This window comes from Gavialis gangeticus, unplaced genomic scaffold, assembly GCF_001723915.1.
Source record: "Gavialis gangeticus isolate Ggan-Ray unplaced genomic scaffold, GavGan_comp1, whole genome shotgun sequence".
NCBI lineage: Eukaryota > Metazoa > Chordata > Crocodylia > Gavialidae > Gavialis > Gavialis gangeticus.
This window is the reverse complement of record NW_017729006.1, coordinates 31,512,357-31,526,436: the sequence shown is the minus strand read 5'-3', so window position 1 is coordinate 31,526,436 and position 14,080 is coordinate 31,512,357. Positions and strand designations below refer to the sequence as shown.

At 40.3% G+C, this 14,080-nt stretch overlaps 1 protein-coding gene across 1 annotated transcript in view; it reads right to left on the bottom strand.

Moving 5' to 3' along the window:
* CDK13 (cyclin dependent kinase 13) overlaps window positions 1-14,080 on the bottom strand; it is a 105,863-nt gene that overhangs the window by 69,809 nt on the left and 21,974 nt on the right. The window contains exons 3-4 of the mRNA XM_019508721.1: window positions 13,488-14,074; window positions 202-556 (exon numbers count right to left, since the gene is read on the bottom strand). Of these exons, the coding sequence (XP_019364266.1) occupies window positions 202-556; window positions 13,488-14,074 (942 nt within the window). The remainder of the gene's footprint in view (window positions 1-201; window positions 557-13,487; window positions 14,075-14,080) is intronic.

The window sequence follows — 14,080 nt, the reverse complement described above, 5'->3', positions numbered from 1 at the left end:
CAATGTGGAGGTTGGTAGTGCAACATTTCTGTCCTTTTCCTTGGCTACTACACTTGGTGTAGACGGTTTGCTTTTCTCTTTTACAGTGACTGGTTGCTGTTTTACAGCAGTTGGTTTAGTCTCTTTCACTGCCGTAGTTTTCTGCTTGGTGACTTTATCCACAATCAAGTTATTTTCTGCCTTTGTCTCCTGAAGAGTTACCTTTGCTTTTGCCTTGTCATTTTTCAAAGTTGCACCAATAGTAGGAGAAGGTGTATGCTCAGTTTTTATTTTCTTCAGATCCTTCACATTGTTTGTTTGAGGCGCATTTGCACCAGTGTCAGCATTCCCCTTAGTAGGCGTAGAGGTGTTTGATGCTTTTGCACTGGCTTTGGCCGCCTCTGCAGCTCTAGCTTTTTTGTTCTTGTTCAATTCAGCAGCCAGGCTACTTTTCAGAGTCAGTGTACTAGGAGAAATGCTTGAGTGACGACTTCTGGATCTAGATAATCTGTGCCTGCTCCGAGACCTTGAGTGCCTTGATGAGTAAGGGCTTCTGCTGCGAGATTTTGCTGATCTCCTGATCAAAATAGCAAAGATTCAATTAATGCAGGTTCAAAAGTTGCATTTCTTTTTACTAAATGTAGCTGCCTTTATGCAATTAGCATCACTATGTTTAAAGGGTGAATGAAAGAGTAAGGGAAAATATGCAAGTTGCAGCCCTGAATCCAGTATCTACTAACCACAGAGGAGCCTGAGAAACACATTAAGCTATACAAAGATGAAACAATCATGCCAAATTAAAAAGAGAATGGAGGGTGGGGGTAGGGGGAAAGGAATCTTACCACATTTAACTGTTTTGTATGTCTTCTCTGTTCCACAGTAAACAGAAGCTGAACCAGAGCATTTTACTCCTGAATGAAACAGCTGCTAAATTACTGCAGTTCAGTTTCCATTCACTAAGACAGAGCAAGCATTCAGTTATAGTGAATCAGACTGATGGATGACAAGTTATCCCCCACTCCTCAATATAGTTTTTCTGCCTGTCCATACCTTAAGTTTCTTCCTTTAAGTAGACCTTTTTCAAAATGTCCTATCTTTTCCTGATTTGATCTTTTTTTTTAAATCTGTGATCGCCACAAAACAGGAGTATACATTTTAGGAGAAAAGTAGTCCTTTTCCTCCCCAAATATGAGGGCTGTTCTTGGTTTGTTGAAACATTGATTTTAATCAATTTATACAGTATTAATTTGTTTAACCACATCCAGGTAAGGATGAGGCTGCTCTGGTAGAAGTTAAGAAAAAAAGTTAGGAAACCTATAGTAACATGAATCTGAAAACAAAATTGAACTATATTAAGCTACTAATTTAAGAGGCACAACAAAGCTACATAGCAACCTATAGTAATATTTCTGTAAGAATCTTAACTTATAACTTTACCTCTTAAAAATTACTATACAACTATAATCAGAATAATCTTTTTACCATTACATCTAAAAACTATTAAATACAGAAACACTTTTACAATGTCACTGGGCACAGAGACGTACAGAAAGACAACATTCAACTTTAAGCTTCATTTCTAAGGATTTAAATAATGTTGTATTAAAATGTATTTGTATGAATTCCATACTTAAACAGTATTTCCAGTACATCTGTATTAAATTTCATCATAAACTAATGTAATCAACAGGTGCTCACAGTACAGTAAATACTTCATTTACATTTAAAGAATGGGATCACTATAATCCATAAATCCATACAAGTTTTCATTTTCCTTATTCGCTATTTAAGAATAGCTCATATTTTGACCTGCCTAGGAACTCCAATTTAGTTCTATTAAAAGCTACTGGGGACAAACTGCCAATTTAGACCATGCATTTGCTGAAAAGTAAATTCTCCAATTAAAACCAATAAAGTAGTCTAATCCATTGCAATTACATTATGCTCCCTGTACCTGAAGAAGGGTCCTTATACCCAAAAGCTTGCAAATAATTTTTTTGACTATTTTAGCTGGTCTAATAAAAGATATCAAAATTATCCAAAGAAGGTTACAACCAACACCCTTATAATTGCATGGAAATTTATGAAAGATTTTTTTCATGTTTTAACTTATATACATGCATTGGATATATTCATCATGTCTATAATTGCTGGCCTAAATTCAATTTGTAGAAATATGCCAGCCTCTCTTTTCTGATCAAAACTTTATTGGGAAAGAGATGATTCGCAGTGATTATATTTATACAAACAAACAGGAGTTGTGATCAGTTCCCAGTCTGCTAGAGACTCTAGGACATAATAAATGCAACCAACAACACCTGAGAGATGGTAAGTCTAAAACAAACAAGCAAACAAAAAGATATAAAAATATTATTAACAGTCCTTGCTGTTCAAAAATTTGAAGAGCCAGCAGTTCAATTCTGACAACATAACTGCTCCAGATCAACAAATACAGCATCTCACAGGATAGAAATGTAGAAGTTTCTACTGCATGTACTATACTTGCAGATGTCCAGGAAAGAAATGTGAATCCCCATATCAAAATAAACCTTTTCAAAACCTTTAACTAGACTATCAGCTTCCCTGAGAACTTGACATCAGGTTGACTGTACTACTTAATCTGAATTTGGGTCTACTGTAAAATGCTAGAAACTAAATTTCAACTTAATCCAGTGAGTATACAGGTCACATTTCAAAGATGTTATGGCCTATCAAAATCTTTACATCAAGATACTTCTCAGAAAACACGAGTATTAAACGTAGTCATCTTGCTATACCAGAGGTTTTTGTAAACCCCACTGCTTGCCACAGAGGTAAACAAGGTGAAAAAGTGAGAATTTAAGACACTGGGGGAGGGAGCAGAGAGAAAGGAAATCACTACCTCCAACTAGCCCTAAAGTAGTTATGTAAAATGAACAAAAGTACTTCATATTCACTTTAATAAATAAAGCCCTTAAATGCACTGTCACCAAAACGTAAAACAGACCAGAACTGAAAAAGCAAAATAGAAATCAACCTGTTCCATTTTGGTTTCTATATGACATGCCACAACAGGAACCTCTGTTTTGTTTCCTAAAAAATGTATCTTTTTAAAACATGGAAATAAGATTCCTCAATTTTCCTAAAAGACTTCTTGAACAGAACCAGATTAAAATAAAAGTACATATTTTTAAAACATGCCTAACACACTTATAAAAGCCCAGTGTAAACAAGGCAAGTTACATTTTCATATGCGATTGGTACAGAAGACCCCCTTATCCTTAGTGGCTAGCGTATTAAGTGCAGCTTGCCCTATATGCCATGGGCTTTTGAAATGTTAAAATATATAGGCAAAGTGTTTTTAAAATGTATTTTACCCTCAGCTTGGTGAACACATGGCTTTTGTATGGGTACAATTATTTCATTTAGGAATGATTTTTCTTCAAAAATAATTACAGTGGTTCTATGCCTAGTTATCCAGTTATATTGACACCCATGAACAGCATAGGTTTGTATACAGAAATGAGGAATATTATTAAGTACCTTTGTACCAATGTAACTGCATCTACACTGGGAAAGATGGGTAAGCATCTGTATGTATATCTGGACACAAGACCCACAGGCTATGAACAGATGTCACCCAGCGAAGCAAATCAGCTGTGCCAGGGCACTTCCCAGCACAGCTGATCTGCTTCACTGGGTAACACAGACACCACCTGTCCCCAGCAAGGGATGTCCCAGATGTGCATACCCTGCTGCCACACCATGACTCAGGGCACAGTTCTGCCAGATGGGAAAAACCTAGGAATGTGTGCTTCCTGACGCCCCAGGAAAACCTGCCCAAGATTCCCCCATTTGCAGAGGTGTACCCCAAATTGGGGGACAGAAGCATGATAGGCATCTAGGGAATCCCCTACTAAGGAATTCCAAGGGCACAGGTCTGCAAGTAAGGAAACTGGGACTCCCACATCTACAGAGGTACACCCCAACTTGAGCTGCAGCAATGAGATGCATGTGTCCATAAAATGCCAACTGGGGGATTCCTGGGGCAAGCATCTGCCAGTGGGAACCTGCTGGGAGATTTCTGGAACCAGACCAGGTTGCTCGGTGCCTCATCTGCACAGAAATGTTTGGAGGATCCCAGGATCCATTACAAGAACCCCAGTTCCACACATGGATTCTTTGTGGGGGGTATGTATCTGAAGTAACTGAGCAGCGCTGAGCTGTGGAATCACTATGGCTTGAAACACTGTTGACTCTGCCAGGGCCCAGCCCAATAAACTAAATATAAGGTAAGTTGTGAGCCTTTTGGCTTTGGGCTAGTATCATGCATAGTTTGTACTATATACAAGTAGGTACAGAAGTGCTGCTTAAATGTATGTTTATGGAGTACCTATGCTAAAACTTGCAGCAATTTCAAAAAAAGTGCAATACACCAATTCTAGATGAACCAAGTCTACAGGTACCCATAATTTGCCTACATGCATAGATTTTTAGGGTTGGAAGGGCCCTCAGTAGATCATCAAGTCCATCCCCCTGCCCTGAGCAGGAAAGAGCACTGGGGTCAGATGACCCAGCTAGGTGCTTGTCTAATCTCCTCTTAAAGACCCCCCAGGTACTGGAGAGCACCACCTCCCTTGGAAGCCCGATTTTGGCAACCCTCACCATAAAGAAATTTTTCCTAATGTCTAATCTAAGTCTACTCTCCATCAGTTTATGGCCATTGTTCCTAGTAACCCCAGGGGGAGCCCTGGTAATCACAGAATATACCCTATTTCCTTGCTGCCCACCCCCGCTCTCCAGTGTTTACTTTGCCCCCAAATTTAGTGTCAGCCATGAATTTGGACACTGATTTCCACATCCTCATACAAGTCACTGAAGATATTAAACAGATATGCAATTTAGTGAACATGCAATTTACTGTTTTCAAAGTCAATGTTTTCAAACCTGCCCCTCACTTCTATGTACTCAGAGAGAAGGGTTTGACAATATGGGGGGCAAAGGGGCTATAGAAAGAGGAAGCTGGGGGAGGCAGAGACCAAGGGAGCCACCTGACTCCCCACATTTATTTTCTCTGCTGTACCAGTTGGAGGGGGGCACAGTCAAAGTAAACCTCCAATAAGTAGATTCTATACCTGAAAAATTGTAACTAATTTATAATTTTTTCCACATATAAAATCTAATTATTGGGGGCCATCTTATATTCAAGTAAACAAGGCCCCTTCAGGCCATTTTGTACTTCAAAGCAGAGAACATTACAAACAATTTTTGTCCCCCTTTATAGGTCATGTTAAGGGGCTGCTTAGGTGCCTGCACAAAGCTCTAGGTTCACATGTGAAAAGAGGGTTTTACCTCAACCATAAACCAACTGGTTTTAAACCACTGCTCAGAGGTACCAGTTTTAGGTTAACATAGAAGTTCAAGTCAGAGCAGCATAAAAGTGGTCTCCCACATGATCTCCCCCTACTTCCACCAAAAAAATTGTTGCACAAAGCACTAAAAAAGCCTCTCTGGCCCAGTTAACAGGAACTAGAGACACATCCAATCCTCTTCGACCAAAGCAAGTTATCACAATGTTAACTTGCAGAAAATAATATGTGCACACGTGTGTGCAGATAAGAGAAACGATGCATAAGAAGAAAAAAAATCTTTGCTTTAGTCTTTTTAGATACCTTCCTTTAAGTTGCATGAATAGCAGCTCTGACTCGCATATTGTCTGGCTTTTGCTGGGCCCAGGCACCTTTGTCAGGCTTACTAATTAACTGCCTCTCAAATGCATCTTAGATGAAGGACATCCTTCATTGCTACATTGCTGTAACACGTTATACAAAGTTACAATTCACATATTGCCATGCATTTGAAAGCATGAAAACAGTTTATGCAAAAGTTTGTAAAATAAGAGCTGTCGTTCTTTTCCAGATGGAAAAAAACAACTGCCTGCCTAACTAGTATCAACCACAAAACTCACATGTTCCTCAAACAACTATATTTTTTTATGACGTAGCTAAAGAAAAAAAAACAAACAGGTGGAGCAAGTGGATTACACTGATTTCCCTCAGCAGCTGGTTAAATACAACTAGCTACACAGGAAAGAAGAAAGAGATACAGAAAGAGAGAAAGGACAAAGAAGTTACTCTAAGCAAACAAACTGAAAAGAAATGGATGAAAAAAATTGTGAAGGGAAGATAAGGCCAAGACTAGAGGACACCCCAAAACACCCAAATCCCTATTTGTGTAATCCCTTTAAAATTAGCAAACAAACAAGGAACAGGACTGTTCTTTTAAACTTAGAAATACATACATACACTTTGAGCAACTCCTTAAAGTCTTCCCAAAATAAACTGATAGCAACTGATTTCTGCTCAGTTATGATAATGATTTATAACACTATCCTAAACTGCTTCAAAACTGTCAAACATTCTGTAGTTTCAACATTAGCTATGTAAACTACACCAGAACATATCAATATGATATTGCAGGAGTCAAATTCCAGCAGCCTCTAACATCAACACTATGGAAATTAAATATAATAAAGAGTTGAGATGCAAGGAAAAAATAGTTAATTGAAGATGAAAGATTTGTAGACAGATTTTAGCAGCGTGTCAGAACTGAAGAACACTTCAAATTGTTTAAACATATTTACAATCAGTAAAACATGTATGAGTGTTTAATAATACATGGATATTCCTTTTTCTCAAGTATTTTAAGAATAAAGTAATTTTAAAAGTATCAAGGTTTAGCCATTTCAGCTATAAATGCAAATATTTTAATCAGAGGCTATAAAAAAAAACATTTTTTTGTAAAAACAACGAAAGTCGGGAAACAACTGATTTGGCCCCCAAGTCTTCAAATTTAAAAAAAAAAAAAAATCACTTCTAGACTAGTGTACAGCACAAGACTTTAGGAGAAGAATTTGAGAGATATGAATAACCAAAATGAGAACAGATTGAAGTACACACTGCAGCTCAACCTCAGCATTTATTCCTAGCAAATTCTCTAATGTTACACAAGAGGTACAATATTTCAGTTCCATGCAGGTTCCTGTAAAAATACTTGGAAACACATACCTAAATATGATCTACTAGCTTTTATCACAAGTCTTCCAAGGCATTATATTCTCATCTAATTGGTCAGTAATTTGAACCACTTGTGACAGTACATTCCAATGAGCTATAATTTAGCTTAATTTTATTTTGTGCATTAATGGGCAAATTTAAAACGAAGCAGCAACTAATTCACCTAATTCAAGACAGGACTATTTTTTTCTAAACTGATATTATGCTGAGTGTATTTATTCCTTTAACTCTCTGGTACAGTTTTAGTTCACATACCTATTTACTTTCTAGGCAGCTGCACTAAAATTGAGCTAGTTAGGGGGTTTTTTGCACAAGGGGCACATACCATAGTCATTTTCATGCACCTATTATCCCTTCAAAAAGCAAATCTTTCAAAAGTTTCAAAAACAAATAGGAATACTAGAACATTCTGAACATTCATATTTTTTCTCTTTTCATAACAAAAGTTATCAGTTTAGGATTTTTGCCTGCATCTACTAGCATATATAACATTGAGCCCAATTCACTTTCAGAGCACATTGCAAGATTCAATCTTTTGCACTAATCCTTTCCATAATAATCAAGGAGAAAGAAAAAAATCCAGTTAATCCAGGAAGGGTAAAAAAAATCAACTTTCATTTTAAGTAACGGTGCAGGTCCTAATGAATTCAGAACTCATACTGGAATGACAGAAACCCTTCATCTACATGAAATGTACTTAATCCAATATAAGAACAAGAATCTAATGCCCTCTCTCTTCTGTGCCTTAAAAAGAGTTTTATTTTATTTAGTTTTGCTCTAAAGGGAAGTCTACATATTGATGGTGAGCTTTACTTACGAAAAACCCTTTCCCCCCCAAACAGAAAAAATACTAAAGCTAAAACCAGAGCCAACCCTTGTGGGGTGTGGGGCCTGAGGCAAATCAGCCTGTGCGGGGCCGTGGTACCCCTGCAAAAGTAAGGCCTCTGTGCTTCTTCCACAGCGTGGGGCTCAGCTGCCAGCTCCAGGCAGGCCCCATAGGAGGAGCCATGGCTGCTCTGCCCGGCTCTGCAGGCCCCCCACAAAGCGCAGGGCCCAGGGCTGTCGCCCCGATTCACTGTACCCTAGCTCTGGCTAAAACTAACCCCTATCTAATTGCAAAAAATGACAGCTACAAACTTTGAAGCTATTTTCAGGCCAATGTATATTAAACTAAAGTTTCACCAACATAATCATCATATAAACATTGACTCTTCTTTTATTACTTTCCTTTATCACTGCTTTATTTTATTTTCACATGTATGCCTAAGTATTTCTAAGAGCTCTCTAGTTTTATGGAGTAGCCTCATTAGCAGAATCTTAGAATGGCTGCTATGGTGTTATGGAATTAAGAAAGAAACTTCTTCTCATCTTAATGCTGTAATGATGTGCATAACTGTTCTGTATTACAGCTGCTCTTATTTCCAGGAAGCCCAATGGAAATCCAAGTTAGACATTTTAGAGACTGCTTGAGTGTGGGTTCATATCCCTACCCCTCCCTCCCACCTGCACTGTGGCTCAAATGCATCTAAAAAGTTCACTCCACTACAAGGCAAAGCCTGAGGCAGCTCACAAGTGTATTCTTCCAGACCCATGATCAGAAATAGTACCAGTGCAAAATCAAGCAAGGTTACAGGCCTTATAAATGGTTACCTTTGCCAGCTTGAAAGTACATGAGAAAGTGCCTTGGAAAGAAAGCAAGCACAACAGGTATAAAAGGATGATGTACCAATCAGTAGCAACAAGTGTTTTCTTATCGTAGTGACAGACACAGCCTTGCTTACACTTGTTCAGCTGGGCAAGCACTGGGTTTGCCACAGAGGCAATTACCCCTTCTAGGAAATTCCACAGTACCAAGCAATGAGCCAAAGATTTGGTGCAATCACATGTTTGTAATATTACTGGGTATGAACATATATCTACCCGTACTGCATGCAATATTCTAGTCCAACACATATTGCAATTCAAGCATTCATTACATGTTTGATTACCTGAACTGAATGTGTGATCGCACAGACAACTGAGTGAAGCCAGGAGAAACCCTATCTTCTGTCACAATTCTATACTTTGTTAAGCACATCTGGACTAGTTTCCAAACAAAATGTACAGATGCTCTATCACAGGCTATTGATAGTTAAATGTATCATAGGTTTGTTAAGTGAAGTGGTATTTTTCAGAGCTAGAGCATTCACAAAATTCAAATCACCTTGTTGCTACAGGAAAAACTTCAAACCCTCACTTCTCTATTCTCAAAATGCCCATCCCCATAGCACAATGGAATTACTGTTTACAGAAGTAACACCAATTATTCAGGGTAGCATCTTAACAACTAATTCTCATTATCTTGCCTGCTAGAGCCAAGAAATATTTAAACACTAGCCAACCAATTGCTAGACATGAGGAAGAAAGCCCTCCCTAGCAAATGAAGCAACCTGAATAACTGCTTTCTGCAGAATTACAAAAAAAAAGAAATCTAAGTTTCTAACCTTTATGGTGGCTAAGACACTTCCAAGTTTGAATCACATGTAGAGGCAACCCGAATTAGTTTGCTGCTGCTCAGAGCCTACCCCCAGAGCAATCCCTGGGTAAAACTGAAAACTAGTCAGAATCAGTGCTGTAATTCAGAACTCTAAGCAAACAAGCCTTGTACAAGTTTTACTCTGCTTCTGTTTAGGAATGTCACAAGCCAAAAATCAATTCCCTGAAACTGTTGCATTCCTCAACCTTGCCATAGGTTCCTCTAATATTTCATATAAACTTCTGGCAGAGAAGTACCATGATCTAAAAAAGTCAAAAGTACCCAGCCTTGAAGATCAATGTACATACATCACAATAAGCACCTAGACTAACTAATCTTACCCTCATTTTCAACCTCCATAGGTGTCAAAATGGCTAGTCCAACAACACAGCACTACTAAAGGTTCATCTTACCTTACACAGTGTAGTTATCATTAGGGAAGAGAAGAAAAACATTAAAAGAACAGTGAAAGGTGAATTACTACACAGAGCCACTTACTGCCTAGACACAAGCCAGAAATTAAACCCTTAAATCATCCAGGACAAAAAAGGCAGGTGTCTTAAGAAGCTGCTGCCTTTGTGAAACCAATCCACTTGTCAGTTCCAATGCCAAGGACCCTTGCACTATGACCTAAGCTATGCAGCAAAACCTTCCAATTCATGTGGTGGGGCATAACTCAACCATGTGACATGGGTATTATACAACTATGCTAACTGACTAAAAGAATCACACCATGACCTTCCATGTTTTATTTCTAATGGCTGAAAAAATATGCGGTGACAATATATAAGCTGCACATAAACAAGTATACTGAATCAGAGGAAAGCTGTCCATTTTTTTGCACAACAGTGAAGCTGTTCTTCACTCTCTTCCACGTAAAAGAAGATTTGGGACTGAACAGATTCTGAGGTTTGGAATGGTAATTTTGAAAACAAATCTTGGATACTTCAGCTAACACAAGTGGGTACACTGAACTTTAATTTCTATCTTTCACTGAGACCTGTGTGCCTAGGCCACCTTGAAAATTCCAGCTCTAGCTGCTTTAGAAACACCTACATTCAAGTGCTCTCAAGATATTCTTCTTACTGATCCACTGGCTGTTCTGCCACTGGATGGCTCAATTACTCCTAAAAACCACTTGAGAAGCTTCCTATACACCTAAGACAATAAAACTAAGAGCTTCTCTACATTAAAAGCCATACCAGTTAATAGCTTATTGTAGGCCACTTCAGTTATACCTGCTACAGAAAGTTACCATAAGAATTTATTTTAGTTTAAACAAGGCCCATCTCAGTTTAAGGCTAAACTTAAATAAGGGAATCTACAAAAAAGATTTTAAAAAACACCCCCTAAAATTAAACTGGTCAACTTTCTTGTTCAGATAAGGCCAAATCTGAAACTCCTCCTCACCCAAGAGGAGCCCATCACTTTATCTTTGCTGCTGCCCTCAATCTGAAAAACTTCTCTGAGAACAGAAACACAGAACATCCACTACAGTTTTCCAGCAACAGACTAAAGAAATGATTCTGAACAAATATAAACAGAGCAAAAATAAGATTTGTCAAGGCCAAAAGAAGAAATTTGCAACAGATATGACATGAAATAACAAGGACTTGGACAAGAGTTTTAGTTATGCGACTGAAAGGAAATGCTAGATTTTAGAAATGCTGTGCAGGAATATACTGGAAAATTCAGACATACTCTGGATGTGACTGTCTAGAGAGGATCAAGTGAACACTATCATGTGGCAAGGCACATCACAGAAAATTAATCATTTAAGGAAGGGTGTTTTGTTTGGGTGGGGAGGGGGGGGGGTGTCATTTTTTAAGCCAGAAGCTGACAGGACAGCAGGCATGTACTAAATTTTACCTATGGCTTCTGTGACATTAGTACCTGAACACCAAACAAGTATTAGTTAACCTACCTTCACCTTCCCTTAAAGTTACTAACACATTTTAGATACAGTAAACTAAATGAAGAACTATGACGCATCCAAAGTCAGCAGTAGAAACAGGAAGGAATTTAACCCAGTTCTCCTTCATCCAAGGCCTGGAGCAGGGACATACCTTGAAGTCTCTCTAAATGCTATCATCTCTCTTCTGTCACTGATACAGGTGGCTGTCCCAAGCAAGAAAGGCACCTGCTTGGAATGCTAATTAATACCAGGAAGCCATTAAAATACTGAACACAAATTATAGCTGAAGAAAGGAAGGACTAAAAAGTGACAAAAAAGTTAAGCAAGATCTACATTTCTGTTCAAGGCTGTCAGATTTACAATCCAAGAAGGGTTTGCATTGGTTTGGGGCAAACTAAATAAGAAAACAAGACATCAAGCCATAAGCAAATTTACTAACAGACAAGGGTTTAAAGAAACTTTTCCTATCACAGTTTGTCCCCTCACTATCCACTAAGAAGTTGAACTGTCCTCTAAACCACCTCTTAATGGCCAGTGCATACAACAAATACTAGAATGGATGGCCTAGTAGTCTGATTAAGTATAGCAACTCTTAAATGCAGACCCCAAAGCATATTATTGCACTTTGACTAATTGCGTACAAAGGAAAATTACATTTTGAATTCATTACTCAGAATATTTCTTGAGCCTGTTCTCACAACTCACACCAAAATATTTGTAAAACTATTTTTAGCCACTTACAAAGCATTCAAACATACAAATAAAAATCAGCTGCCTAGTAGTTTCTCACCTTAGAAATGTCTTCCAATCTGCAAAGATAGTTCACAAAATTCTTATCTTCCAGCACACTACTTCTATACTCTATTATGCCACTCTTTATTTTTGAAGCCATCTTTGTTTTACACCTCCTACCCAAAGACAGACACAGGTTCCTTACTTAACCCTTTCAACAATGTTTACCTTGAAAGACAGACCTTGGTGAAAAGACTCAGTCAAACATGAGAAGTGTCAATAAAACATGTAAGATTCTCAGTTCGCGCTGAGTGCAAGGCTTCTAGCATTAACTGATACAGAGCCAACAGGTTCAAAAGGCGGTCTTTTTCATAAAGATCACAAGGCTTTGAAAAAAAAAAATTTTGCCAGAGAGACAAATTTAAAAAACAAACAAACCATAAGCAATAACTTTAGATATTAAATTCAACAACTTTGAAATCAATCAATCAATGTTTCTACAGCCTGCCACAAGACATTTTACTAGAAGAACCAATCTTCACTTAGAGGTACACAAGGGTCAGTTTTACAGCACCAGAAAAGTCTCATTAACTTTGAAGCATGTTTTAAGGGCATTAATTCAGCAAATCGAAAAGTAGACAACCTGTCACTACTCAAACTCACTGAATTCAGGCCACTTGTGATCTCCATAAAAAAGCATACAAAACTGAGCTAGCAGACTAACCAAACACATGCATGTGAAGAAGATCCCACCACTTCAAGCTTCTACTAGAGTGCAGTTTAATACACTGAGAGGCCTCCCTTGCAAATGGCAGCAGGACTACTCACAGGGTGCAAAGCAAAGTGTAACTGGGCAAAAAAGCACGCTGGGTAAAGACCGCACTTTCAAGTGATCTTGCGAAGGATGCAGTACAGGATATTTAAGAGACCCTTTTCCACAAGAGAGAAGGACTGTCCCCAGAGCTGTGCTTCTTGAGAGGGGTTAGAAACTTGAGTTTTCTCCAGCATCATCTCCAAGCACCTGCCCTAGGCCCTTATCCACCAGACTTCACAAGAAGGTCCCCACCTCTACAAACACTCTGGACACCTGGAAGCCCCCTCACAGCTCAGGGATCTGCCCCCACATGCAGAAACTGCAGCCCTCTCTCCCCCCTGCTCTTAAGGCAGCAGGGCCCATTTTGCTGGGAGCGCTGGAGCCTCCCCTCAACCCCCTCCAGCTCCCAGGACCACAAGAGCCTCTCCCCACTCCCTGCCAGGAGCAACCCCAGCCCCCAGGCAGGCAGAGACTCACCTGATGGCAGGGCTGTAGGGGCTGCGGGAACGACGCCAGCTGCTGTAGGGGCTGGGCGATATATCCCCTCGCTCGTAAGAGCTGTGGCGGCTGTAGCTGGGTGAGCGGCGGCGGCTGTAGGGGCTGGGGGGCGAGCGGCCACCCAGGGGGCTGAGCGACTTGCGGCCACGCGTGCCCAGCGAGGTGCGGTGCGGGGGGCTGTCGTCACGGCCGGGGCTGGGCGAGGAGCGCTGGCGCCGGTAGGCCTTGGGCTCAGCCTTATCGTCCCGGTAGGCCTTGGGCGGGTCCCGGTAGGCCGACGGCGGCTCCTTGGCGGCTTTGGGCCGGCTGCGGTGTGCCTTGGCCTCCCGCTCCTTCCTGCCGGGTGACGGGGAGCGGCCCTTGCGGCGCCCCTCGGGGCCGCTGGTGTGGTTGTGACGGCCGCGAGGCTTGGCAGCAGCGGCTGAGGAAGAGGAGGAGGCCGAGGCAGGCTCGGCCACTGCCGTCTTCTCCTTGTCCCCGCGCTCACGGCGATGCTCGCGGTGCCGCTCGCGGGACCGGCCGCTGCTACCACGGTGCTCCCGCCGCGCCCGGCTGCCGCGCTCCGCCTCCCC